The 26,947-nt window shown below is 39.6% G+C and overlaps 1 protein-coding gene across 4 annotated transcripts; it reads left to right on the top strand.

The window, feature by feature from the left end:
* Positions 1-182: 182 nt before the first annotated feature.
* Positions 183-26,947, top strand: ACOT12 (acyl-CoA thioesterase 12). Of its 4 annotated transcripts, none has more exons than XM_072359508.1 (15): positions 183-390; positions 2,373-2,541; positions 5,871-5,931; positions 6,881-6,982; positions 8,840-8,984; positions 10,822-10,972; positions 14,583-14,702; positions 15,395-15,545; positions 17,553-17,608; positions 18,014-18,074; positions 19,476-19,559; positions 21,949-22,082; positions 23,377-23,511; positions 24,645-24,771; positions 26,350-26,947. In XM_072359508.1, the coding sequence occupies exons 3-15, from the start codon at positions 5,926-5,928 to the stop codon at positions 26,482-26,484; spliced, it is 1,407 nt and encodes a 468-aa protein (XP_072215609.1). In that variant the 5' UTR covers positions 183-390; positions 2,373-2,541; positions 5,871-5,925; the 3' UTR covers positions 26,485-26,947. The 4 variants fall into 4 exon arrangements, with proteins under 4 accessions (XP_072215609.1, XP_072215607.1, XP_072215605.1 ...); XM_072359506.1 differs by lacking the exon at positions 2,373-2,541 and adding an exon at positions 2,245-2,314 and having other exon boundaries at positions 198-390; positions 8,840-8,972; XM_072359504.1 differs by lacking the exon at positions 2,373-2,541 and adding an exon at positions 2,245-2,314 and having other exon boundaries at positions 198-390.

Raw genomic sequence — 26,947 nt, 5'->3', positions numbered from 1 at the left:
TGACCACTCGCCCAAGTGCGCGCCCCACAGTGCAGTTTTCGGTTTCCCCCTTCCCTAACTAGCAGACCTATAACTCATCTCGCAGCGGACGGCAGATCCGAGGTAAGGACCGCGCACCTGCCCGCAGCCCGCCCCGCCAAGAGGGGGCGATTCCCTCTCACACACGGGCGTTGGGGCGGGACGGGCCCGCCCAGCCCGGCCAACGGAGTGGAGACCGCTGCGAGCCGGCCTCGGCCGACACTGCCCGGAGCAGCGCCATGGAGCGGAGCGGGGCGGCGGGCGGATGGGTACCCATGTGCCAGAGCGTCCTGCCTGCCCACGCCAACCACCGCGGGGAGCTGAGCGCCGGGCAGCTCCTCAAGTGGATGGACGCCACCGCCTGCCTGGCAGGTAAACGGGCCGGGCAGCGCGGCGAACGGGAGAGGCGTCCCCGCAGCCATTTGCCGCCTAGAGACCCTCGTACGCACCGCGCTCGGCGGGGGTGGGCGGCCTTCTGCCTCCAGGGGCCGCGTGAGGCCCGGGGGATTTGGGCTTCGAGGGGGCTGGTGGGTCTGAGAGGGAGCTGCGAGAGTGGGGAGAGCAAAAAGCAAAAGAGGGCAGTGGAGGGAGAGTCAGGGATGGAGCAATGAGAAGTACTAGAGGGAGGGAAAGAGAGCCCCTAACTTAAGGGTAAAAAAAAGCCTCCCACTTGAAGAACATTTAACATCTCTGTGATGGCTTATGGACATAGTGATCTGCCGGCAGCCGTGTACACTTGAGTACATGAAGCCTCGTGGAGAGCAGTGCGATGTGGGGAGCGCGTGCTCTCATGGCATTGCTGTGCCCGGCTGTGTGCTGGCTGTGCTGGAGTAACATGCTGGAGCCTTGCAGCTGTATGTACAGGCTAGACCAGGCTCTGTGCACCTGATGTAGCTGTAGGTATCTGTGTTCCTTGCAGGGGAGGTGGATGAGGTGACCTTTAAAGGCCCATTCCCACTCAAATGACTCTATGATTCTATAACCCTTCAGAGGGAGAAAGCAGTGGGATGCAGGAGCAGCAGCCGGCACACCTCTCAGGTCCACTGCAGGTTTGCTAAGAGGTGTGATATAGCACTAAGGAATTGCTTTGTGTTTGGCCTTTTGGTTATTTCTCTCTTAAAAATTCTCTTTTTGAAAGGTTCCTCACTACAGAAAGCCCCTAACCGAGTCCCAGCTATGCATCAGGGTTGGTGCTTGCTTCCTGGCCTGCAAGTGAATCTGTGATCTTAATCAGCTGCAGACTGACTGCAAAACTTGCTTTCAGTCCACCTTCTCTACCTGTTTTTCCTTGGTTTGTCTTAGAACAGCAGCAGTCAGTCATGCCACTCATCCCATTGCACACAGACGGTTTTTACTGCTTGAGTCCTGTGTCACAACACGCTGAACATGACAGACATGGATTTTTTTTGCTTTAGCACCTTTTCCCAGTGCTAGTGCCTACTGCAGTTGCCAGCACCTGCATCACACCTCCCATGTTCTGTGTTCTACTGCTTTAGACTTAACTCAACTTGCTGCTTGCTCCACTTCTGAGGTTATGATCTATCACCATCATACTCATCATCTTCTATTACAACTCCAGCCTCTTAGTTGATAGGGACCTCTTCACCTCAGTGGTGTTCCTCATGAGTGCCTTCCTGTGTTTCACCACCATATTTTAAAAGGGAATTTTTCAGGTACTGTGATAACATGTGCACCATCCTCTGTCTTACTTTTCCAAGTTTATTCTTGCACAGTTCACTAAAAATATTGTTAGGCCACTGCTGTGACCATGCTACCAAGGCAGTAAATCATTTTCCTTTGTCTCGGAATTCTCATGTAACATAAAGCTTCTATGCAGATATAATGTAACCAAAATTCACAGCATCCTAGTTTTGAGGTGATCGCTGGGATTGCTGTAGACCTACTAATACTTTTTGTCCTGGAACGTGCTTATATCAGAGTGTCCATTTTTAGCAGAAGACCATAAATAGAGCTTTCAAACTCAGGAGAATCAGTTTAGTCATCCAAACTCATCTCCTGATACTACCCTTATTTAATGGTAAGTATTACTCTTATTTATCTCCCTTTTTTTATGAAGGGTCTGCATATTTTCTTTGGGGTGATCACAAGACAAACTGGGATCTGCTGCATTTCATCTCTGTCTCTCGTTCACAAATGTGAATGTATGGGTGAATGGTTTGCTGCTGGAGCCGCGTAGTAACTCTGTGTTCTGTGTCTCTTTTGAAGCTGAGAAACATGCTGGTGTGTCTTGTGTGACAGCATCTATGGATGACATACAGTTTGAAGAGGCTGCCAGGTACAAAAACAGCTAGCAATCATCAAATGTTTTCACTCCAGAGTTTCTTATTTGGCAGGGATAAACTGAGGCATTGTAAAATCACAGTAGAATGGGCCAGTGAACTCTCCAAAGTTACAAGGTTCAGTCTCCAGATTGCTCCTTCCTGTCTGACGCTACTAGAAGCAAATCAATTTCTCAAGTCCAAAATAATCTGTACTTATTTGACCTGGCAACGCTGATACCAGGTGAGAAACCAGTGGCCTAGTGATCTTTGGCTGTAGTTCATGTGGACGCTACACGACTACTAATCTCACTAAACAAGGAATACCCTATTAGAGTTACTGTATGATTTTTTTCTATCATTTGTATCACAAATGCTTTTTCTTACCATCTTTCTTTCAACTTTTACTAAAAAAAGAAATCTTGTATCAAAACAGATGTTCTGCATTTGTAATTATATAATACTTACTAAGACTACAAAGCAGTATGGTGCTTAAAAGGCAAACAGTTTTTTAAAAAGCATTTTTCATGGTTTTCCAAGGAAAAAAAAAAAGATACTGTAGGAAGAAATAGCACCTTGTTTTCTAAACTTTATCTTGCCATGAACTTAGAGCCATTACTTGTAGCTAATGCTGTAATGAGCCAGTTATGTAAAAGTCGTGGTTTACTAACAATTAAATTGGCAAAACTATGTGTGGAAGTTTGTCACATTACAGAACCTGAGCTAGTGCAACAGCAAGACACAAACAGAAGAAGAAAAGTGGCCTATGAACTTCTTATTTGTGTATTTTCACCTTATAAACTAGAAATTTATGAGTACGTAAGTGATGGCACAGATGGGAGAGAACTGCTTACTTACCTGTGTACACGCAGGGGTGATTGTGATAGCAAGCCAAGAAACACTGCCTGCCAGATGTACAGCCGATGGCAGTTGAAAACAATACATGAATGTAAAATAAGCATTCACTCACACTGAACAACAGATTTTTAGACTAGTGGCTTCAAAGGTGAGAACCTGAAGCAGTAGTACAGTGGGTGAATGTGGTCATGCTGAAATCACAGTGTGTTCTTCATCTGTTGTACAAGAAGCTCTAAAATGTTTGTCTTCATTGTATTTGTTCTGTGGTTCAAAACTTTTCCCTAGGAAGAAAGTCTGTTCATGAAAACTGTAATCACAGGGTCCTGCAAATGAAGTCAGGGTAATGTTTCTCTTTCTGGCACAGTATTTCAGACTTCAGTAGCTTCAGACCCAAGCTTCTAAAGAAGATACTGTCCTTCCCGATTTGTTTCTAACTGTTTTTCTTGTTCTGCTTCCACTTACAGTGCCAGGTTTTCATTATTAACATTAATTTATGCACAAGCCTAATAACTGTGAAGTCATTTCAGTAACTATTCTTCAGCCTCAGGTCAGCCATAACGTTTCCAAAACTTCACCAGATTATACATACATTTTGAGTAAGAGAACTCTTGTATTTTCTAAGTTTTAAGTTGCAGGCTGTAAGGTTTCATTTTCCTAACTCAGATTACCGTGTATTCTGTAGGGATTAACTCTTCTATGCTTATATCTTGCCAACTGGCATGGAAACACAACTTTTCATGGTACATCCATATATTGCAAAACTCAGCTTTATGTCATGATAACAAATAAATCCTTCTTCCTTGTCTTTTAAAATGCAGCAGCTCAGTGGTAGTAAGAAAGCCTGACTGTAAATGACAATTCATTTTTGCTAATACTCTGCTTGTGAATCATTCTGATAGATTTCAGACTCCTCCTGCCAGTAACAAGAGAAAGTGTGATGTTCTGTGACTTCTGCCCTAGCTAATCGGCTGTCTTGTCTTAGATAAATTGGTTTTTCCAAAGGCAGAATACATGATATAGTGTAAAAAATTCCATTTTGAAACATCTCTGAAAGTACATAGAAAGACATTTCCTGATCATACTGTCTTATGGTGTCCATTCTGACATCTTTATTTTCTGATATGGCCATGGACCCCAGAGGACATGCTTCTGCAATGAAATGTGAGTTCATGTAGACAGGCTTGAGTACCTGGGGAGATGTAAGTCAGTCAGGCAGTCTCATGTTTCTGAAATCCAAACCTGTCTTTTTGCAAAGCTACCTCCTCAGGTTGAGTGAGATCACATCCAACTTTATTATATACTTCCTTCAAGTTCTGCAGTTCCTCAAACATCAACAGACCCAGTCATACCTCTCCAGCCTCTGTTATGCGATGTTCTCAAAAAGAGGCGGTGCCCACTGCCCTGGGGAGCTGTGCCATGCCCACCACCCTCTGGTGCAGACCCTTTCCCTAAGCCCCTGCCCCTCCCCTGGTACAGCTCCATGCCGTTCCCTCGGGCCCTATCGTTGTCACAGAGCAGAGCTCAACGCTGCCCTCTGCTCCCTGTGAGGAGCTGCAGCCGCCATGAGGTCTCCCCTCAGCTCCTCTGCTCTGGGCTGAGCAAACCCATTTACCTTTTCCTGCAGACCCTTCTCCATGTTTGTAGCCTTCCCCTGGGCAGTCTCTGACAGTTCCTGTCCCGTTCAAACTGCCAGCCCACACACAAGTGGGGGTTGCACAATGCAGAGCACAGTGGCACAACTCCTCCCCTTGCAGAGCTGAGTGTGATGCATCCCAGGTACAGCTGGCCCTTTGGGCTCCAGGACATGCTGCTGGCTCACATTCATCTTGCTGGCACCAGAACCCCCAGATCCTTTCCTGCATCTCTGCTCTTAGCCTATCATCCCTCCATCTGTACATACAGACTGTGTCAGGTGCAGAATTCATCACTTCTTCTGTTAAACTTCTAATTGGATATTAGAAATGAGAGTCAGTCTTGTTATCAGTATATAAGAAGCATTTTTAAAGTTCCGTAAGGAAAGAATATGTTTTCACAGCCAATTGATTTTATATTGATGAAAATATATTATTCTGCTTAGATATTCTGTGTAGAAAATGAAAAAGAGAAGTAGTTGTTCAGAAGTATGCTGCTGGGACAGAGGGGACATGCTGCAGCCCTGCACGAGCAAAACACAGAAAGTAAACTCCTTCCATGTCCTTCAGAAACTTAAAAGAGCATTTGGGAATAGAGCACAGATTTGAAGTATTTCATAGTGTTTATGTATGTGTGTGCTAGAGAATGTATATAGAGCATATCCCATGCACTTTTGCAGCTAGATATACTCAGTAACTTGGTGTAACTTGTGGCAAAATATGCCTTTGAACAAAAGCAGAATCTAGGCCAAAATTTCTTGAAGACTTGGGTGCTGGGCATACCTGATGCCAAACAGGTACCAAGGATACTGAATGATAATCTTACGCTGCTTTCTGACTTACTGAAATCATTACTGAGCATGATACTGAGAATGATTGAAGCCTGACTTACAAATAATTGCGCTTAACCTTTTTCACTGCATTGCAGTGCACAATGGAAGGTACAAACTGATCACAGCTAGTGACAGTTTCATCCAGAGATTTTCTTCTCTACTATCATGGATACCTAGAGAGGGAGGGAGGTGCAAACCATTATTAAGCTGCATGATTACACACCGTAAGAAGATTTTACTCTTCTTAACAGAGTTGGACAAGTTATTACCATCAAAGCAAGGGTGAACAGAGCATTCAAAACCAGCATGGAGGTAAGAGATTACCACTTGTATTTATAATGATGCTTGAAGTATGGAGAAGAGGTGGGAGGAGGAATGCAACAAGGGCCCAGCCTTACTCAGAAAAGCACTTTCTATAGATCTGTAAACAACAGAACCACCTAATGAAACTCTAGTTTCATAATGACTGTTATAATTCCATGTTGCCTGTTAAATAATCAAAGTAGAAACTAGGCCCTGAAGATTTAGAATATTTGGCAGGTATTATGGACAGGATGTGATAGATGGTGTTAGTCCAGTCCAAAGCAATTAACCTCAAAGGAGTCTTTGGGTCAAAGCCAGGCTCTACTGAATATGTGGAGTTCTAAGGATTTTTGAAACTCGTGATATGAGAATATTTCTCTCAATGGAGTGCATGTTCTTCATACTGTAACAGTGCATTGCCCAATAACTTGAAATTAGAATTGAGCCTTAAGGATACTTTTTTTCTGACTTCTGCTCAAGTCCAGCTTTTCTTAATATCAGTGGAGATTATGTGTATTCTAGAAGATGTATTCCACAATTTAAAAATGAAACATCAGAAGGTTTGATGCACATCAGACCTTTTTCAGAGGTTCAATTGAATTTCTTCAAGAGTTCTGCATGTTTATAAAGATTTAATTATTCATACAGGTAGTAGATTTGGATGAGAACTCCCAAACAATACACAGGTGATAAGATATCCATAAACTAAATGTCTGTCCTACTTTTTATTTTACCCTGCAACTGGTAGGAAGCATTCATATACTAAATATTGATATTCTTAAATGTTCAGAGCTCTGTCAGTCGTAGCAGATCAGTCTTTTTACTTTTGTTCTTCCGTTAGGTTTAAAAGACAGGATGTGATTAATTTGATACACAGTGCACTGCTTTATCTCAATTCAACTGACAATGCTGTAATTACTTTTTTTGTCCCTTTGTCTCACTACCTCCTTCCCTGTAGGTTGGCATCAAGGTTACAGTGCAGGATGTTTTGACTAATGTTGAAAAAATTGTGAGTGTGGCATATGCAACGTATGTAGTCAAGCCAGTTGGTGCTGAAAAGGTACTCTTTCTGTTTTGTTCTGTGGTTGAAGTTGGGACCAAGTTTCTCTGAAACAGTGCAAATTTTATATTGTGAAACCTGGGAAAGCACAAATAAGAGTCCATTCTGTTCAGTAGTAGAAAAGCAGCATAAAGTCCTGACAATGTGTTTTTTCCACAACTACTCTGAAGTTCTTAACCTTTTTGTAATTAACTTTGTGTTGCACATTTACTAGTAGTAGGACTGGTGCCATTATAAGGGCTCAGTCTTAATGGATGTATGCTCTGGAAGAAATATCCCTATGAGTCTGCAGCATCTTCTTTACAGACATGTAAGGGTCTTGGGCATTCATATATTTGTTTTTTCTTTTTTTATTCTTCAAGTTTTTTGAAGAGATTGTTCAAAGTCACCACTATTCAGATAGAAGAAATTTTTTAATCTATCTTCCAGTGTAAATTAATTCTTAAGCATTCGTGTTAAATAGCTTTAATGCCACTGTTGTTTATTCTCCTCGCTGTCTGGCCCCCTGGAGGTGTTCAGATATCAGTCACGGTACTGTTTGGCCTTCCCACTGTTGAGCCCAGAAGGCATTGTTCTTCTAATATTTTCCTGTGAGAGACGCTGTATATTCTTCAAATGTTCTTAATAACCTGCCTTAGTTTGTTTCTCTTCATAACACAAATTGCTAGAATCATATTTAATATCTGACGTTCTTGACTCTTTTAAAGTGTTACAAAAATGCATCTGTCTTTTTAAAATATTGACAGGAGATTGGCAGAGTAGTCACAGAATCATAGAATCACAGAATCACAGGATGGCTTAGGTTGGAAGGGACCTTAAAGCCCACCTGGTTCCAGCCCCCTGCTGTTGGCATGTTTGCCTCCCACCTGATGGCCCAGGACCCCAGCTGTTTCTTTTCTTTTCTGCAACAATACATGGCAACTTGCTGAAGAAAGAGTTCAGAGCACTTTAACCAAAAATAAAGCTCAGTTTACCTCTGAAAGGTTAATGGCTAAATTGGTTAATCTGAGAGCACTAAAATATGATGAGGTAAGGATTGTTTATTAAACATTTGATATCATAGCCATGGCATTAACTCATTTACCTTTAGCCCAAATTTCCAGGGAGGTTATTTCAGGATTAAATTGGTGATCATTAACTATGATTAGGTTTAAGACAGGACCGCCCAGAGAGAATTCAAGACTTCAGTTCTAATTCCACTACAAATCAGGGTGTTGGGGAAATTAAAGGACAATTTTTTTTCAAGCCCTTTTTTCCTGATGCTAAAGCTGTGCAGAGAGCAGCAGCTACATTCACCATCTTAATCTTTCAGCTGGAACATTTGGAAATGGAAAGGAAGTTCTTGAGTAAGATCAGAGATGAGACAAGGAGACTAAAAAAGTATTTTGAGTATGGACACTAAGACTGAGAAATAGTAGCATCAGTACCACATGACACAAAATATTGATTTTGTCTGTGTTACAGAGCCTGTGCATTATTTTAAGGCTTCTGGAGCCTAATCTTGAAACTAAATCACACGAGTGATATATTAAGGTCTTTTTTTTTTTTTTTTTTTTTTTTTTTTTTTTTTTTTTTTTTTTTCTTATTTATTTGATTGTTTGTTTAAATTGCACGTGTCATTATGGATATGTACGTATAAAAGCTAAAGGAATTTCACTGGGTTTTAACAAATGACTCTGGAAAGATAACATGGAATCCCTTGAACTTTAGCTCTGTGCTTGTTTGTATTGATCAGATGTGTAATCTTGGACAGTTGATAACAAAAGATTATTGAAAATGCTGATGCTGTTTTGAGTTCAAAGTGCACTGTATGATTGTGGAATTAAGAGCCTTTTATTATCATTATTATTTGTATAGATTGAATTAGAACCTGTAAAGCTTCTGTCTGCAGAAGACTATCTGGAGCATGCCCTGGCTACTGAAAGGAAAAGAATCCGACTGGGCTATCAAGAGGTCTTCCAGAACCTAATGCAGGAGAGTAATAAAGAAGGTGACCACTGTGGTCAGTATGGAACATGGAATAAATAACTTACAGAGCAGTTCAAACATCTGAGTATAGCTTCTTGAGGTGGTGGTATCATGTTGAAAAGAGTGTGCCAGATCTGTGATGCTGTGTTGGATAGTTGCACTAATAAAATAGTATTTCTTTGTCCTTCAGACATTCCAGATTTAACAAGCAGGATTGAAGGCTAAGTACATGTTGAGTAGGTGTGAAATGTGGATCTTCTTAGAGATTATGTGTAATGCTTAACAGATCATGCAGAACCTTGCAATACAGTAATAAAGTCCTGTAGGACTAGTTATAAGGTAGAAAGAAGGATGAAATCTATTCATGAATATGACTGTCTGTGCAATAAAGCACTGGGAACTGTGTTCCTGCTCTGAGATATTTCCAACATGTAGAGTATTATTCATTATGCAATTGTTAAAACAGGTTAGAAATTTTGAACTCCTCAGAGCAAGCTAGAAAAATTTGGTCAAGAAACAAGTTAATCTTTATTTCTGGTAGAAGTCTCTTTTCTTAAAAGCAGTTGTACACCACCAAAGTTGCTATATATAAGGACATGAAGGAAATTACTAGCACATTTTTAAGAAATCTGCTCATATTTTGAAGTTCTGAACTGTAGCTGAATAAAAGCAGTGATCAGCATGTATCGTTATTAAGGAAAGATGAAACATCTTTTAAATATGAATTATAGTCTTGATTTAATAAGATTGTGTAGAGGCTACTACAAGAAAAGAAGTATTTGGTCCATTGATAATTGCCTCATAGAAAGTGGCTCAATCCCATGGAAGACAGATCAGAGAAGCTGCTCTTTATTTCACTGCCTTGCCTAGATGTTTTCTGGAAGGACCTTATCATGGTAAGCACAAATTCACCTAATTCAGGAGACAGAATGAGCAAAATAGGAGAAAGAGAGAAGAAAGTACTGCATTAGAGGCTTCCAGATAGCATATTCAGAAAGTGAAGTTTGTCTTCTGAATAGATGTTATGTAACAACTTATGCAGTTCCAAAGTTCAGGTTAGTCAAATGTGTCCACAGAATTATATAATCATAAAGCTAGTTAATTAGGGCAAAATTCAAAAGTACAATTCAGGTCAAGTAGCAAGTATTATGGTTGTGTGCTTTCTAAATTACTGACATCATCTCATGCCTAAAAGCATTCTTTAAAAATAGGACTGGAAAAGCAAAGTGACTAGTCACTTGAAAGTGGAATTGGAAATGCTTGAGTAGCAGAAGGTTAATTCACATCTGTATTCTCTCCTTATTTTGTGCCTCCTGGAGTGTTTCTAATAATGAAAAATCTGTAAGTAGCAGGTTATGCAGTAATCATGCCATACTCCAACCTTAATTTGTCACATATGCACAGATGCCTATCATACACAATGGTCAAAGTCTGTGAAAGGCAGTTGAATACGTGACAAACAGTTTTAACAGTATCCATTAGAGATCATGCATAGCAACCATGCATAATACAAGTACTGGCTCTGACAGTTGACTGTATGTGTTCTCAACTAACCAGACTTTACAGTTATTGCTTCTGATGCAACATCTTCAGAGCAGATAGCCTGGGAAGGGAGGATCGCTGTGCTGTTGTGGTCATAGACATAGGGCTGCATCATCCACCACGTTTAGCTAGCATGGTTGAACAGAACAAATCATCACTGTCTTTCTGCCCTTAGAAAGAACAGAGGTCTTCCCCTGTCTTCCTTTTTTCACTTTTCTTATTCAGTGTATTTGAGGCAAATGGCATGTTCAGTAACTGGGAGTATTTTCCTTTTGACTATCAGAGTCAATAGCTGAAATAATTTATTGTACATTGCTGCTATATTTCAGATACTTCTGAAGAGGAAAATGCTCTTTCAACTGACCTTACTCATGTACAGAGTATTGAGCTTGTCCAACCTCCTCATGCAAACCATCATGGAAACACTTTTGGTGGTCAGATCATGGCTTGGATGGAGACAGTGGCAAGTATTTCAGCAAGGTACTTTTCTTCATCATATTCTTCGTATATGTTTCTAAGTGGATGTATTCCTCCAATTTAATAAGGTTTCAGTGGGATTTATTACATGAAAAAAGTAGATCCAAATCTCCTTGCCTTTTCTTCTTAAGATTGCAGGAGTTCTTCAAGCTGTTTATGTGGTACATTTACCACAGCTTGCCACACCTCTGTGGGAGTCATGTTCTGTTCACTCTGTTACACATGCAGACCCTAATGCAAAAGAGGCTTCATTATTTGCCTGAAACTCCCTGGAGAAAGTTGGCATTAGGAATAGGAATAGAAACCCAGCCTCCTTGTGGTTGGTGCAGTGCTTTAAAAACAGAGGCAGTTGTTAAGTCAGAATAAAACTCATACTGGCCCTATTTCAATGGATAGCCAAAAATAGAGAGACTTCTAAATGGTGGTCTGCAAATCCTTATGCCAGAGGAAGGAGTAAATCAGGGAAGAAGAATCAGAAGAACCAGGTTCTTTTTTATTGATGCACACACTGAATGGATGTTTAACCTCCACAAGTCGCCTAGCCTTTCAGCCCCTTCAAGTCCCACATCCTGTGGGTTCTGATATTTTATACAAAATATTTTTGTGACACTGTCTAGCGTTGCTTGTCATTATGGCCTGGGCATATTGTCATTAAATTCTTCTTCCTCTGAATCTGAGCCGTTGTTTTTCTTCTTCCCTGTTCTTGGATGGTATACAAAGCTTCTTTGTAAGCAACGCTTGAATTTCAGTTTGAATTCTTCTTGCATACCCAGTGACCTATTTAACTGCAGGGGTATTAGATTTGCTTTCATTTTTTAACTTCAATAATTAAATTACTTTCCCATTCATTTTTCATGTATTTCTGACTTGGAGACAGTAGTTGTATTGTTAGGAATTGATGTAGGATGCTCTGAAAGTAATGCCTCATATTTCATTATGTTGGTCCATGTCACTAAAGACAGTTGTTGGTGATATGGCAGTAGAGGCTGGATCTTCCTGCCAATACTGTTAGATTTTGTTTCTGTGCGACAGATGGCAGCAGAGGAGCATCTGACATGGCAGCGCATGTGAAGCAAAAGTGTGTAAGTGAATTACTCCATGTGGAAAAAATTTCACCCAGTGACATTTATTGACATTTGCTGGGCATTTACAGAAACCAACCAGTGGCTTTGAGCACAGTGAGTGGTGGGTGGTGCCTTTCAGCAGCGGTGACAGCAGTGTGAAGGACAAACCATGTTCCAGATGGCTATGCAGATTGTTCTGGGTGCTGCAGGCAGGCTTTTGTTCATCACTGTTGAAAATTCATGGTGACTATTTTGAGAAATAGTGGTTCATAGCTGAGAATTTTCTCTATGAAGTGGTGGTGGTGTGCTGTTTGTATCTGTTATATTTTCCATAGAATTAAACAGGAGGCATTACTTTTGGAGCAACCTACACGCTTTCCTTAGTTAGAGCAGCTTGATTTATTAACATGAGAATGCACTGACCTTACTGTTGTGCAATTTCATTGGCTTCAAAGGCTTCAGATTCATGCCATAATTTGACCCAAAATGTTTGCTTGTTTTCATTTGACCTAATGAGAATTGTATTTTATTTTTAAAAAGTGAAGGGAACCATCAGCATAGCAAGTACCGAAAACGTTTTCATTGGAATAATGAATGTCAAACATGCTTTGTCATGTTGAACATTTCAAGATTAATAACTGATGACAAAGGATGATTGAAAACAGCGATGCTGTGATTTCTGCTTGAGAAGCAGCTAGCTTTCTAGAAACCTTTTCTGTGGGCACTTGTAATTGGATGTGACCTTTGAATGTGCCAGTTAGGAGCTACTGTGGCCACAGATTTTGACAGAGAAATGGAGCAGGAGGGCTAACACTTGAAAAGGTAAATTTGTAGGGACATCTTAAAGGTTGCTCACCTTCTCTTCCCTCTTTTTTGTCTGCATGATAGATGAAAATCTTACAGATGATGGTAAGTGGTTGTTTGAGTCAGATCAGTCACTTCTTATGTCTTAAACTTCCAGAAGTATTCAGGCCATAGCTTTCCAGGAGGAACAGAATATTTAGGCCAAATTTCTGTTCTATTACTCTGTTTATTTTCAGTAATACTGTATTTGCAGCTTTATGTTGAACTTTCTAAATGAGATAACCGCTGAATGTTTTAAATCAGAAGAGCAAGTTATTCTTAATGAAATTACAAAGCCATTTGAATGTCTAAGTCTATTAAAAAGATGTACCAGTCAATTAATTAGCAACAGATAATTGTGTGCATTTAACAGTATTGGAACATTAGTTTCCACAGTGTTAGCTTCCAGAGTGGAATTGAGTTAAAAGCTAAGAATTCTACAAAACTGTATTTTCAAGTATAAAAACTGCACAATGAAAACCTAGTCTCAGTATGCAGTTCTTAATTGAGGAGATTTGCACACATAGATGGGAATTGAGCGTATTTTTTCAGAGTGTGAAAATTAGTGACATTCACGTAGAGTGTTCATGTGATACAAAACAGTGTCTGCCAAGTGTTGGGCCTTTACTACACTTCAGAACTGCTGAAGAAACAAAAATTTTGCCCACTCTAGAGGGCTTGCAAACTAGACACTCCTCCCCCTACCCTCGCCCTGGAATTCCACAAACTCTTACATTTAGTAGAATCACAGAGCACAGAGAACAGTTAGGTTGTTGGAATTCCCCAGTGTGGATGACACAGTGTGGCAAAATTATTATTTTAGCTATGTAGCTTGGTTTTAATAAAGTATCTGTTCCTTCAGTGCCCTTGTCCAGGGAACAGCCGTGCTTATGCGCTCTTTATATAAAGAGTGCAGTCTTTAATACTAGACCAGAATAATTCTACCACAAAATGTCACAGACAGTTTGAAAGGACCAAACAAAACAACTCAAGTTTTATCAAGTCTGACACAAGAAAGGAGCTCTATACAACTGGACACAGAAAAGAGTATCTTTTTTTAATATTAGTATTTAACTAAACAGGTCAGGGTTTCTGTATTGGCAAGGAATTGATTCGACATCTTGCTATCCCACTGTGTGTGCTAATTAAAACTATATGTGCATTTGGTTTTATTAGTAGTTTTTTATTCTTATTTATATAGCATGAGCAGAAAACGTTTGCCAAAAAAGCAAAAATATTTCAACATTGTCAAGAATAGGTCATCATTTCTTCTTTTTTGAACATTGTTTCTCATGCTGAAGCTTTATATTCAGGTTTCTTTAATTGCTTAAAGGCTTTATGATTTAGCATTTTTGCATATTGAGCATCAACCTGCTCCCCATGCAGCAATGCAGATGTTAATGAAACTACTTGTGAAGTAGGTGGTTGCTTTGAAGGTGAGGTATTCATGGTCTGGCACCAAAAGAAAGTAATAACAAACAGTGAGAATTAATTAGCGTTTGTAAAGTGTGTTGAAAGTGAAACAGCGTATCATTAGTAGCATTATGTTTGAAGCTTGAATTAAATGCTGTTGGAGCTGATCACTTTAACTGTATTTTGGTGTGTTATGGAGTATGCTCTAATCACTGCTGGCATCATACTTAACAAAGGAGGTTCTTTAACGTGACTGGATGATTTGCTCTCTGCTTCTTTTGTTTCTTTTTCAGCCGCCTTTGTCGTTCATATCCCATCTTGAAATCTGTCAATATGTTTAAGTTCTGGGGTCCATCTGTTGTGGGTGACCGCCTTGTCTTCAATGCAATTGTGAACAATACATTTCAGAATAGGTAAGGCTTTTCATATGCACCTGAATAACTGCATGCTTCAGGTTTTTAGCTAGTAGTTATTTTGCCTTACTGAATGAAGTATTTTGCAACTGGGACTTTGAAAGATGTGGCTGTACATATGTGCTTATATATGTGCCTGACCCAGCCCTGCGTACATTTGGTCCTTTTGGCTGCTAGGGCACCCTGCTGGCCCACATTCACTTTGCAATCATCAGAGCTCCCAGATTCCTTTCTTCAGGGTTCCTTTCATCCCCTGGTCTGTATGTACATGAGGGTCGCCTCTTCATGTTATTCTTTTGTTGAATGTAAGATAAATGCTGTCCTGCTCACTTTTGCTGTGAGATCTCAGTTTTCTCACTGTTGTTTATATTTTGCTATTTAGCTCAGTTTATTCTCTTTTTACTCATTCTACTTGTTTAGTGTTACCTTTTATTTTATTTTATTTTATTTTATTTTATTTTATTTTATTTTATTTTATTTTATTTTATTTTATTTTATTTTATTTTATTTTATTTTATTCTGTTTTATTTGTTTCTGAAAAGCATCTGTCCATACGGAATAACTTATTTTGTGTCCTGCAGAAGTATTTGTGTAAGGCTTCATGAACACTCATCAGTCCTTCTTAGTATATCTTTGTGCTACTTCTGCATCACTTGTGGTAGTTCAATGATTAATTTGAGCTTTTATTTCAGTGTGGAGGTTGGTGTCCGTGTCGAGGCTTACAACTGTGAAGAATGGATCAGGAACCAAGCACGACATATTAACAGCGCATTTCTCATTTTTAACTCTGTGAATGACAAAGGCGAGCTGCTCACTTTCCCCAGAATCAAACCTATTACTAAGGTCAGCTATTGTCCTTATACTAGGATGAATGTATGCATGGAATTATGTAGTCCTGCCCAGCACACCGCATGTTCACACAAGTGGCCACTGTAGACTTGCTGGGAAAGCAGGGGCTAAATAGGGCACTTGAATGGTTCTTCTTGCAACATACAAAGCCTGTAAATAAAGTGTTTGGCTCTGATTACAGAATTAATTGTTATCTCTTTAGACATCCAAAACTGACAAGTGCATTGGAGAGTAGTCATCATTAGAACTTCTGTATTTAGGGAATGAAGAGAGAAGGAGAATCTTCTGTGCATGTTTTCCACTTTTCTTGTTTAGTCTCCAGTGACTGTAGAAGATGCCCAGACAGCAAGAAACTGGCAAAACCTAGAAATGTTAAATGAATTCTTATTTTTAGAAAATCCTTAAGGATGATAAGAAATAGAGTTAGTGAGAAAACCTTGGGAATCAAATCTCATGACATGAGCAGGCTTTCCAGTTCTTTTGGCATGGAAACAAAAGCGTGTGTTTCCTTGAAAGGAGTTCACTGGGCAATGAGAGCAGTGTAAGCACTGTTGAATTTTTTGTTATCACCTGTCATTAGCTAAATACCCCAATTAATCAGATTTTTAGAGACCAGCATAGGCAGAAATGAAGTTATTCTTTAACATCAATGTATCCTGTGTATTAGGTGAAGTCATAAGATTCACTCCTGCTTCACTCTTGGACTGTTTCCAGAGAAAAGACTGACTCCTACTCTTAAAAAATAGGGGAAAAAAGCCTACAGCATCTTAACTTGTGCCAGAAGAACAGCGTTTCCCTAAAAGACTTGTCTTAGAGGGGCATCCACAAATTGAATGTCAAGATAAGAGGATCTATACTCTTTCCCACACAGTCAAGCAAGCAAGTCTAGGAAAAATGGAAAGTATGCTCGAGGTTATTTAAACTTCCAGTAGTTATTAGACTGAACGTGGCAGCTGAAATTATTAGTCTGAGATATAAGAAAGGCTGAGATGCAGTAATCTGGAGATTCAGCTTATTCGAGAAAAAGCTGCATGTCAGCTATTTAAAGGAAACAAAAAGCTCTTCACAAAGTATCATATCCTTCACAGTAATGAGTCTTGTTGAGCACAGTTTGGTTCAGTTTTTACTCTTAGGTCTCTTCCGTGCTTCAAAAAAAAATACTCCCTGGCAAAGCAGTTGTAAGGAAAGGGAAAGACCCACTTCTTTGAAAGGCAAGGCATATCTGTTTGCACTGTGCTTGGTTTTTGCCCTCAGTGAACATGCATTGATATAGAAATTCTTCTACATGTCTGGCATGCTTTGAAAACTAGGTGGTGATGAGTTGGATTGATAGTTTATTTTGCTAGATGCCACATTTCAGAAGGAGTAGAATGTAATTGTGGTACACTGCGTGGCTGACCCTGCGTCAGGTCCAAAGTGCTAGGAGTATGCTGCTGCGATATGATTTTTTTTATTGGATTGATTTTGTAACTTAAGGGAATAAGTCAAGTCAAAAGTAAACCACTGGATCAGGTTAATCTGGAGAAAGTCCAACGTATCACGGAATCATAGAATCATAGAATTGCCAGGTTGAAAAGGACCACAACGATCATCCAGTTTCAACCCCCCTGACATGGGCAGGGCCACCAACCACCAGACCAGGCTGCCCAGAGCCACATCCAGCTTGGCCTCCAGGGATGGGAGTACACAGCTTCCTAGGGCAAACTGTTCTAATGTGCCACCACCCTCTGTGTGAAATACTTCCTCCTAATATCTAACCTAAACTTTTCCTTTCTCAGTTTACAACCATTCCCCCTTGTCCTATCACTGTCCACCCTGATAAAATGATCTGCCCTCATAAACACTTTTATATGGAGTACAGTTCTTTATATAATGATCATGAATTCATGGCATTTGTCCATGTGTTATATTTGTTTGTTAGTCTGTTTGTTTATTTGTTTTGTGCGCTTGTGTGTCCCTTAAAGTAATCAGATGTGTCATGATCTGCTTGTCTTTGTCAAGGATGGTGTGAGGCGATTCCATGGAGCTATTGCCCGAAAGAGAATTCGACTAGCCAGGTACAGTTGGACAACAGAGAAAATTTTATTTTGAAAACTCATTATTTTCAGTAAGTTCACTAAAAATTGATAATTTGTTAAGAATTCCTAAGTCTGCTCAAACATGACTGTTATGTTGCTTAACTATCCAGACTGTTTTGCCTTAGTTGCATCAAATTATTACGGACTACTCACCCCGTAAGCATTTTTTTTATTTTTTTTGAGGTTATTTTTGTCTCCCCCATGTTCTTTGGGAAAAAGGAGTTACTGCAAGCATATTGTGCAAGGGGGAGTTGGTAAAATATTTGTAAAGCATTTGGAAGGCACTTAAGCCTATAGAACTGGTAGATTTGGGCATATGTATGAAAATACAAGTGTAAATAACTGTTTCATTCTGCTTTTTTTTCTTTTTTAACTTTCTGTTAGGAAGTACATGCTGTCTGCTAAAGAAGACAAACCTTATGATCTATGGGAGAAAAGCAATGAGGTGATCTTTAGAATATGTCCTACCCTCTACCTGAGTAAAACGGTGTACACATTTTGTGTGTGTAAAAGAGTTGTCAGTTTCCACACTGTACTTGCTGTACTGGAGTATTGTGTTGTTCGTGGAAGAATGGATGTGTGTGATAAAATGAGCATTTTTGTATTCTTAAAGGTTCCTTACCTATCAGTGAAAGAGCAAGTTTTGTACAGAATATGAGTCTCTAAGATAGAACTTTTTACCAAATAGTCCCTTAAGTAGCAGAGCTGTAATGAAGACAGGTCTCCTGAAGATTTACGTCCCAGTGTGCCTTTCTTTTAAAAAGTTCTCAGAACTTGTGGAGTTTTACTGTTTCTAGTGAGCTGGAGGAAAGGCCTGGAAATGTGAACAGACAGGTAAACAATGAAGTAAGGTAAACTTTGCTTCTGAAGGAAATAAAGGTGAAAATGTGTTCATTCCTGCCTAAAGGGTATGCATTTCTGACTTGGATATGCAAAGCCATAGAATCTGCCGGTGCCATAAACTAAAAAGCAGTGAATCTGAGCTTAGGTGAATTTGTGCACACTGGAAATGTTGTTTCAGGTTGGAATTGTGGTTAGATTTTCATTGTATTTAAATTCTCAGTGGCTCCTGGAAATATTTTCAAGGTCTTTTTCTATTACACCTCAAAGTAAATAAATAATTAAGAAATATAATCCAGGAGGAGATTTGCTATTGACAGTGGAATCTCTGTATGTGGAGTCATAATCTTGCACTAGATTTGTTTTCTGCAAGACAATAAGTATAACTATGCACTCACTGCTAAAAGTGAGATACTTAGATTTATTTGGTATTAAATTTAAACCTTTCATTAAAGACTCTTTTTAAGCACTTTTATAGTGCTTAAAAGAGAGCTCTATCCAGTGTAGACATTCATAAATAATAGATATGTTTGTGCTTTCTCTGTTCTGAGCCTGCTTCGTATAGCAACTAACATGGTAGACCACAGCTTGATAGCAATGAGGAGGTTAATTTTCTAGTAGGTTTTAATTACTTAGGGGAAACATGGACAAAACCATTAATTTAGCAGTCTCAGAGGTTACCTGAACTAACTCTTGGGTGGTCACAATTTCACTGCAGTGATCTGTAATTGGAGAAACCCAAAGTGGTATTTTGTAGTTGTTCAATTAGGGTTATTTTGCCATCAGCCTTGTGAGCACATAATCTAGTTACTGAAGATATTTGATTCAGAAACTGCTGGGCTGCATATTCTGGAAGGGAAGCTTTTATGGGAAATTTACATTTTTTTGCAGTTTGGAAGCAATGACTAGGAAAAAAAAATAAAAAAAATAAAAAGAAGAGCATTAATTTCTGAAATGTTTATTGTGGCTTTACCATTCATTTTCAGACATATATCTTAAATTTCAGGCATATATGAGTTACAGCAATATAGCTACACTGACATACCTGGCAGCAAAACCGGGATGGGAAGTAACCAGTACACTGAATAATGTAAGTACATAGTTGTAAGTATGTAGCTACATGACCATTTAGTTGTGTTTCTCAGTAAGAAATGGGTGGAGGAAAGCAAGGATTTACATTTGTAAGCAAATGCACTGAAATGGCAGTGTTTGGTTTTACTTTGGCTAGGACTGAAAAACAAAACTTCCAGAGTTACCCTGAAAGGCTGAAAAGCTGTTTGTCCAGAGCACTGTTCAGCCTGAGAGTGGCATGGTGGTCTGATAGAATGCATGGCTAGTGAACAAAGAACTTGAGATCTCTACAGAGCAGGCTTGCAAGAAGCCATGGTTGGGATGTTGAGCAAGAGGAGAATGTGAAAACATAACTGAAACCTCTGAAGGGTTTTCTTTGGCACAGGTGAAGTACTTCTGTGGTTTTGCCAGTCTCTGATTTTAGTAAAACACCAAGCTTGGACATCCTTGTGTAGGCAATGCTGTTAAGGATCTTTTGGGATTCTTAGAGGAGAATTATCATCAGAATGCATGACAGTCTATAATATGCTGCCTTTACCAGCTTTGTAGCTTGGGAAGTACTTCTAAGTAGCAGACATTATGTTGACGTAGGTTTAATTAGCTATTGCCAGTTGGCAGGTGGCAGCAGTATATTTACCATATTTTTCAATCTTTGTCTTTTCAGGAGGTCATTTGATTCTTTTTCTTTTTTCCTACATTTTTCCTATTAAAAGTACAGAAGTGTGCAGCAAATCACTTCTACTGTTAGGACTGGTGTCGTAAGCCAGAATTCCTTAGAAGTCTTATGTAAGCCAGTTGTAAATTGAGATTATCCTGTTTGGAAAAACATTAAGAAAACTTTGGAGAAAAATCTAGTTTGTTTTCTGAAGTATGTTTAGTGGGCGGCAGATTAAAGATCATGCAGATTCTGAGATGTTTTGGGACAAGAAGAGAATATTACAGTCTGTTAGTCTCAACTCCTGCATGTCACAGTCTGTGAAACTTCAGCAATCTGGTCAATATGCAGCTGGTGTTAGAGCATATGTAAATCGGAAGGAATTCAGTGGTGGCAAACACTGCTAGTTCTGTAAGTACGTTGTTCCAGTATTTAAAAGCCATCAGCACATACACCACACAGATGACAGCACTCGTGGTGGAGAAAGTCAGATTGAGACACTGGGCATTATCTGTCCATCTGTATTCTCATTTTTCCCCGGAGTGACTTCAAGTTGGCTGAGTGGTTTTGAAAGTAGAAGGAGGTGCTGTGAGCTCTTAAACACACAACCACAAGACTTGTAGGCCTGTATGCCATGTTGTCCTTACCAGTATTCACTTTACAGAGACAGGTTTTAACAGCTGTTACTCCCGCTTTATTTTGTGATTCTGAAGTCTTGAAGAAAGAGTGCATGACTTGTTTGCTGCCTTACTTTTTGAATTTTTTTTTCCCTGTTCCAAAACATGAAAATAAATGAACATAAAGAGTCTATGTTGCATAAATGCTCACTAGACCCATGGACTTTTAATTTTTAACTTGGCAAAAAGAACGGCAGGGATGATGAAGCTTATGAATTTTGTATCACTTAGAAATGAAAATCTGTTAAAACTCTCCAGGATTTGAGAAGCAAATTAACAGATCTAATACTAGCAGTTCTAATATTTCTCTCCAGCTCATCTATTTCCATTTTACAGGGTTTGTGTAACACCCAAGCCATTCTTGGGCAAGCGTTGTGTGTACATTTTTATATACAAGTGACTTTTTTTGAAGTCTCCTCAATAGGGTTCAGATATACAGACCCAAAATATCAGGACAATGTTTGGCAAGCATAGGACAGTGCAGGCACAACCACATTTTGAATAATGTTTTGGTGTACCGTCACTGTGTGACTGATTTGTGTGGATGAAGGGGGCTACAGTAGTTGAGTTCTACTACCTACCTGTTCCAACATCTTCATATCCTTTAAAGACAAGCTGCTGTACTTCATAGGCTGGGGAGATGTCCCAGGGAAGTAGGGAATTCATATATTGTATAAAACCATCTCTTCTAAAACATGGAGAGTGCTTTTCAAAAAACCTGATTCTGTTCAGATTCCCAAAGCTTTAGTGCCAGGGGTTGCTGGATATGTCCCAAAATCCCAGAGGCAGTGAGAGCAGTCGATTGTTTTATTTTGTTTTGCTGAAGCCTGTGTTGCCTCACATGTAGTGTGAGAATGCCCAGTTCATGTACTCTGGGCTAACTCCAGCTTGCTTTTGCTCACCAGTGCTGCATCCAGTGGATGCTACTCTGAAATCTGCAATTTCTGGAATTATCTCAACCTTGATGCAGTTAAAACTGTGTGATGTCACTGTGCTGTCAGTGTATTCGACTTTATGTTGTGCTGTATTGTATGGCAAAATTAGTTGTGTTTTTAATACGTTGTTACCTTTTCCAGATAAAAATATGGACCCATGAGGATGGTGATGTCCTGTCACTCAAAGTAGAAATGCAAGTAAAGACAGTATCGCATGTAGCTTTCTCCCTTTTGTCTAACTTCATGTACCGCCAGCAATGGGACAAACATTTCTTGTAAGAACTTACCTTTGTTTAAAACTGCTCAAATCCACTGACAACTAACCTTTTCTGAGACAGGTATTTTTTGAGATGTTGACACTTTTCTACCTAATTAAGAATAAATTGGTGTAGGAAGATGTCATTAAAGATTCATTAGTCAAAATATGGATTGGGCTTTTCCCTTGAAAACAAAATTTAATTTCTCCAAAACCTGATTTAAAAATAAGTTTGCCCTGGCCCATCACAAAAGCAGGGACAGAGGTTACTTTTCACAAAAGTGAACAAAATTCCATGCCTAGATAGTTGTATATTAGAAAGGTTAACAAGAAGGTTGTATATAACTGGATGTTCATATATGGTAGACACTGTCTGTGAGAAGACAGAGCTGAAACCTCCATCATGTTTGTCCTCAAGATGCCCATTTTAAGGAAAATAACATCTTCCACAGTGTGTCTGAATGGGTTTCAGAATATCTGTAAAAGGTGTTTCCTTTGCCTTATATTATGTAGAAAAATGACCAGACAAAATTGAATTGATATGATACTAATTTAACTAGGTAAATGTTTTCTTAAAATAGAAGCTTTTTCAGTTAATTATTCTGCCTTGGAAGACTTCTATTACACAGTGAAAATAAGTGGAAAAATATTTAAAATTTGGTGTTTTCTGCTGCATTAATGGCTTGGAAAAAAAAATGAAATCTGAAGAAAATTGATGTTGCTTTTCCATATGTAGAGCCAGAATTTTGGGTTTCTTAAAGCTGTCATGAAGCCTCATTTACTTGCGAAAATAGTGAAGTCAGTTACTGCCACAGGAAAGGAAAATTCTGGAGTTTCTTTTTTTATACTGGAAACCGACAGATACTGATCAGCACTTCCAAGAAAGAGTACGTCCTCCTGGATGGCCAGGATAACACAGCAGATCACAGCTTTGAATAAAATTTTGCTAATGTTTCCTAATCGTCACTCCTGTGATGTGTCAAATGGGCAGTGTTTGGTCAGTCAGCAAGAATTATGGCATGAAAGATAATCTCATTCCAAATAGGAATGAGTAGTATGCAAAATATGGACTTTTAAGACCTTGCTCCAGCATTCTACAGTACTTTTTCCTGTTTCATGGACCAGAAATGTTGTGTCAGATGATGCATTGCATTAAAACTCAGGTTTTCTCTATTCCTGTCACACATTTGGTGTATCAGCAGGAAAACTATATGTTGAACTTTAGGCTGGAATACATGTTGCTCAGTTGGTTTTCTTAAGAGATACTATTACATATGACAGGTACTACATGCATGTTCTAAATGCTTTTACAGAACTTGTGAAGTCCTACAGGCTGTGAGTGAAGATGACAAAATATATTACGTTACCTCTCCACCTCCACCCATGGCTGGCCATCAGCCCAGGGACTTTGTGATTCTTGTGTCTCGAAGGCAGCCCCTTGAGCCCAGGTGAGCACAGAACTTCAAGTTGAGCTGTGAGCTTTGGATCCATAGTTGGAATTACTGCTGACCTCTACCAGTGCCTGTTTTTCAATGGCAAAGAAACCCGATTTCTTAAGAAAAACTGGATGAGTGGCTGATTTAAAGTACACATTGGTACCTGAGACTGCACAACCAGTTCTGCTTTGCAAAGTTGACACACAGTGAAGTGAATTCAAAGTATCACAGATTTCTAGTGTATTCTAGCATTGCTTCCCTAATAGTGACAGGAATGGTGTATCATGAGAGAAAACAGGCCAGAGTTCCAAACAGCACCTTGGCAAAGCATGTCCATGTGCAGAAATACATGACTGAGCATTTTTGTGTTTGTTTGTTTGTTTATTACTTTGTAGTCATATTTAATGTAATTCTGGAGGAAGTAGGGAAATGCCTGGACTTCACCAATACCTCAGCATGATACATTTATTGTGTCAGAAAATGCTGCTGCTAAATGTTGTTTAAAGAAGTCTGCTGATTGATCTAATGTAGATTGATTTTTCTTTTTCATTAGATTTCCTTTAGTTCTTGCATAATGAAACATGGATAAATGGGGCTTTTTAGTCTATTTTGTGTATGTTATTCTTTATTTTCACTGTAATTTCTTACATTCTATAATTCTTCATGTAAATGGTACAGAATACTGTTTAGAAGTGATGTACCTTGCTTGGGTTCTTTTGCTCACATCTGGGAATGGGATTAGGTCTGTTGTTGCTGGGGCCATATCCATGTCCCCACAGACCTAAGGCCCTGATGCTGTAAACTTGGTTCATGGAGAGCTGGGGGAAATGGGGAAAAAAACAAACAAACAAAAAAAAAAAACAAAAACAAAACACAAAGCCAAACAGAAAGGAAATGTTGTATGTAGGTGATCATTCTTTGATTTTTCATGCAAGCCCTCATCATTGGAGTGTGTAGTGAAACATTTTCAAAACGAATGAGCTTTTGTACATATTTTAAGCATACAGGAGTGCATTTGCCTTAATATAAAAATGACATCTCATGAAAAAACAAAACAAAACTGTAGACTGTAGTTGTGGTCCTTTACATGCATCTTTCAAAATATATTTTTGGAAAAAAATGTTGTTTTTCTGCTCGCATGGCAGTGAACCCTACGTAGTAGCTGTAAAGTCAGTAACCCTGGCGTCTATGCCACCTTCTCCTGAACACTGCAGAAGTGAAATCCTGTGTGCTGGATTCCAGATCTACAGTGACAGCAGCAGCTCCTGTAGGGTGAGTTGCTCTGAAGGCCTCATCTGCATCTCCTTTCCTGTGATGCTGCATGTGCATGTAATCTCGTTTGAGCTGATGGTCCAGAACAGTAGTAACAATAAAGGCATCAGTTTGTCCAGTCCTCTGTTAGGTTATCTTTATTCCACTGTGCAGAACTTGGTTTTTTGCCCAAATTCAGCCAACATGAAAGTTAGGAATGAAGTCAAACTGAGCACTGAATAGAGACTGGTGGCTCTGGAGGATCATAGAATCATAGAATGGTTTGGGTTGGAGGGAACCTTGAAGATCATGTAGTTCCAACCCCCTGCTATAGGCAGGGTCATGTCCCACCAGACCAGATTGCTCACAGTCCCATCCAGCCTGGCCTTGAACACTCCCAGGGAAGGGGTATCCACAGCCCCACTGGGCAACCTGTTCCAGTGTCTCACCACCTTCACAGTAAAGCATTTCTTCCTGATATCTAGTCTAAATCTCACCTCTTCCAGTTTAAAACCATTTCCCCTTGTCCTATCACTACATTCTGTTACGAGTTCCTCCTCAGCTTTCCTGTAGACCCCCTCAGGTACTGGAAGGCTGCTATGAAGTCCCCTCAGAGTATTCTCTTCTTCGGGCTGAAGAGCCTCAATTCTCTCAGCCTGTCCCTGTAGGGAAGATGCTCCAGCCCTCTGATAATCTTTGTGACCCTCCTCTGGACCCACTCCAGCAGCTCCATGTCCTTGTATTGGGGGCCCCAAAACTGGATGCAGTATTCCAGGTGGGATCTCACAATAGCAGAGTAGATGGGTAGAATCACTTCCACCAGCCTGCTGGTCACACTTCTCTTGATACAACTCAGGATATGGCTGGCCTTCTGCAAGTGCTCACTGCCTGCTCATGTAGAGCCTTTCTTCAACTGACACCCCCTGAGGATTTCTCCTCAGGGCTGCTCTCGAGCCATTCTGGGCCCAGCCTGTGTAGTCCAGTCAATCATAAGATAAGCTTCTAGAAGATGTGCATTCTCCTGGTGTTTGTTGGTGTGTGTCTGCCTTCACTGAGTGCAGAGGAAGCCCAGGGAATTAGTTCTGATTTAATGCTTAGTTTCTGTGTCTGAAATTATGCAATTTGAACCTCATCCCTGGACAAGCAGCAGTGTCCTTCTCCTCTCCTCTGTTGTTTTCCAAGGAAAGGCTCTACCTTTGTAAATTCAGAAAGTGTATTTCTGAAAACATTGAGTATCTCTCACTGGCAATGGTATTGTTTGTAAAACACATCTGTGGGAGGTGAACTGGATGATCCTCGTGTGTCTCTTCTAACTTGGGATATTCAGTGATTTCTATGATGTATGTAACAGGTTAGACAGTGTTTCCTGCTGCACTGCTATGTATATTTATATATATGCTAGAGGATTTGGCATTCTGATTACTGTAAGACTATAAAAAGTCTTTTTGCTGAGCCTTGTCTTCACTTTCACAGTGCTTCTACTGCATTTGTGCTTCTGTTCTCATCCACAGAAACTTTAGTTCTCAGCTAGGCTCTGAAATAAAAGGGCTAACTATTGCAGTCCAGGGTTTTTAATTTCTGTTGTTTTTATTTAAACAGGTGTATTACTTCAATCAGATGACATCAGATCTTATGCCTTACTTAGCTGCGAATCTTACTGGCTCATCAAACTCCATTGGAGATGCGGCATTGGAGTGCATTAAGTTCTTGGAGCTGAAGGGCAGCGAGTGCTGAAGTTAACACAAAGTTGTGAAAAGAGTGTGAGAGACTGTCAAGCAATATTAGTTTGAGTTTTTGCGTATGTGTTAATTGTTCTGCAAGTTACTTTGAGTCATGCAGCTGATACTGGGCTTGAGCTGGATTTTGTGTCAAATTAGGGTTAGACTTTATGCTCTAAACTCAATTTTTCAATTAAAAAAAAAAAAGAAAAAGAAAAAGATTAAGACACAAATTCTGCTCTTAAATGTATATTTTGTTGTTGGATTGGGCCAGTTCTAAATTAGTAAATACTGATCAGTCTAATATGCAGAGGACTGGTACTACCAAGTAGCTTGTCAGGTTCTCTGCTCAGTTTGTCCAGGTCCCTGCATATGCATTACATGTTGATCTATTGCACCCTACAGCAAGTTAGTGTTTGATAACCCGTTAATGCTTGTAGTTTGTCTGTGTTTTTCAATAAATTATTGCTTTTCAGGTT

The sequence above is a fragment of the Excalfactoria chinensis genome, chromosome Z, assembly GCF_039878825.1.
Source record: "Excalfactoria chinensis isolate bCotChi1 chromosome Z, bCotChi1.hap2, whole genome shotgun sequence".
In the NCBI taxonomy this organism is placed as follows: Eukaryota; Metazoa; Chordata; class Aves; order Galliformes; family Phasianidae; genus Excalfactoria; species Excalfactoria chinensis.
Note: the sequence above shows the minus strand (reverse complement) of the source record. Positions and strands in the feature narration are given on the sequence as shown.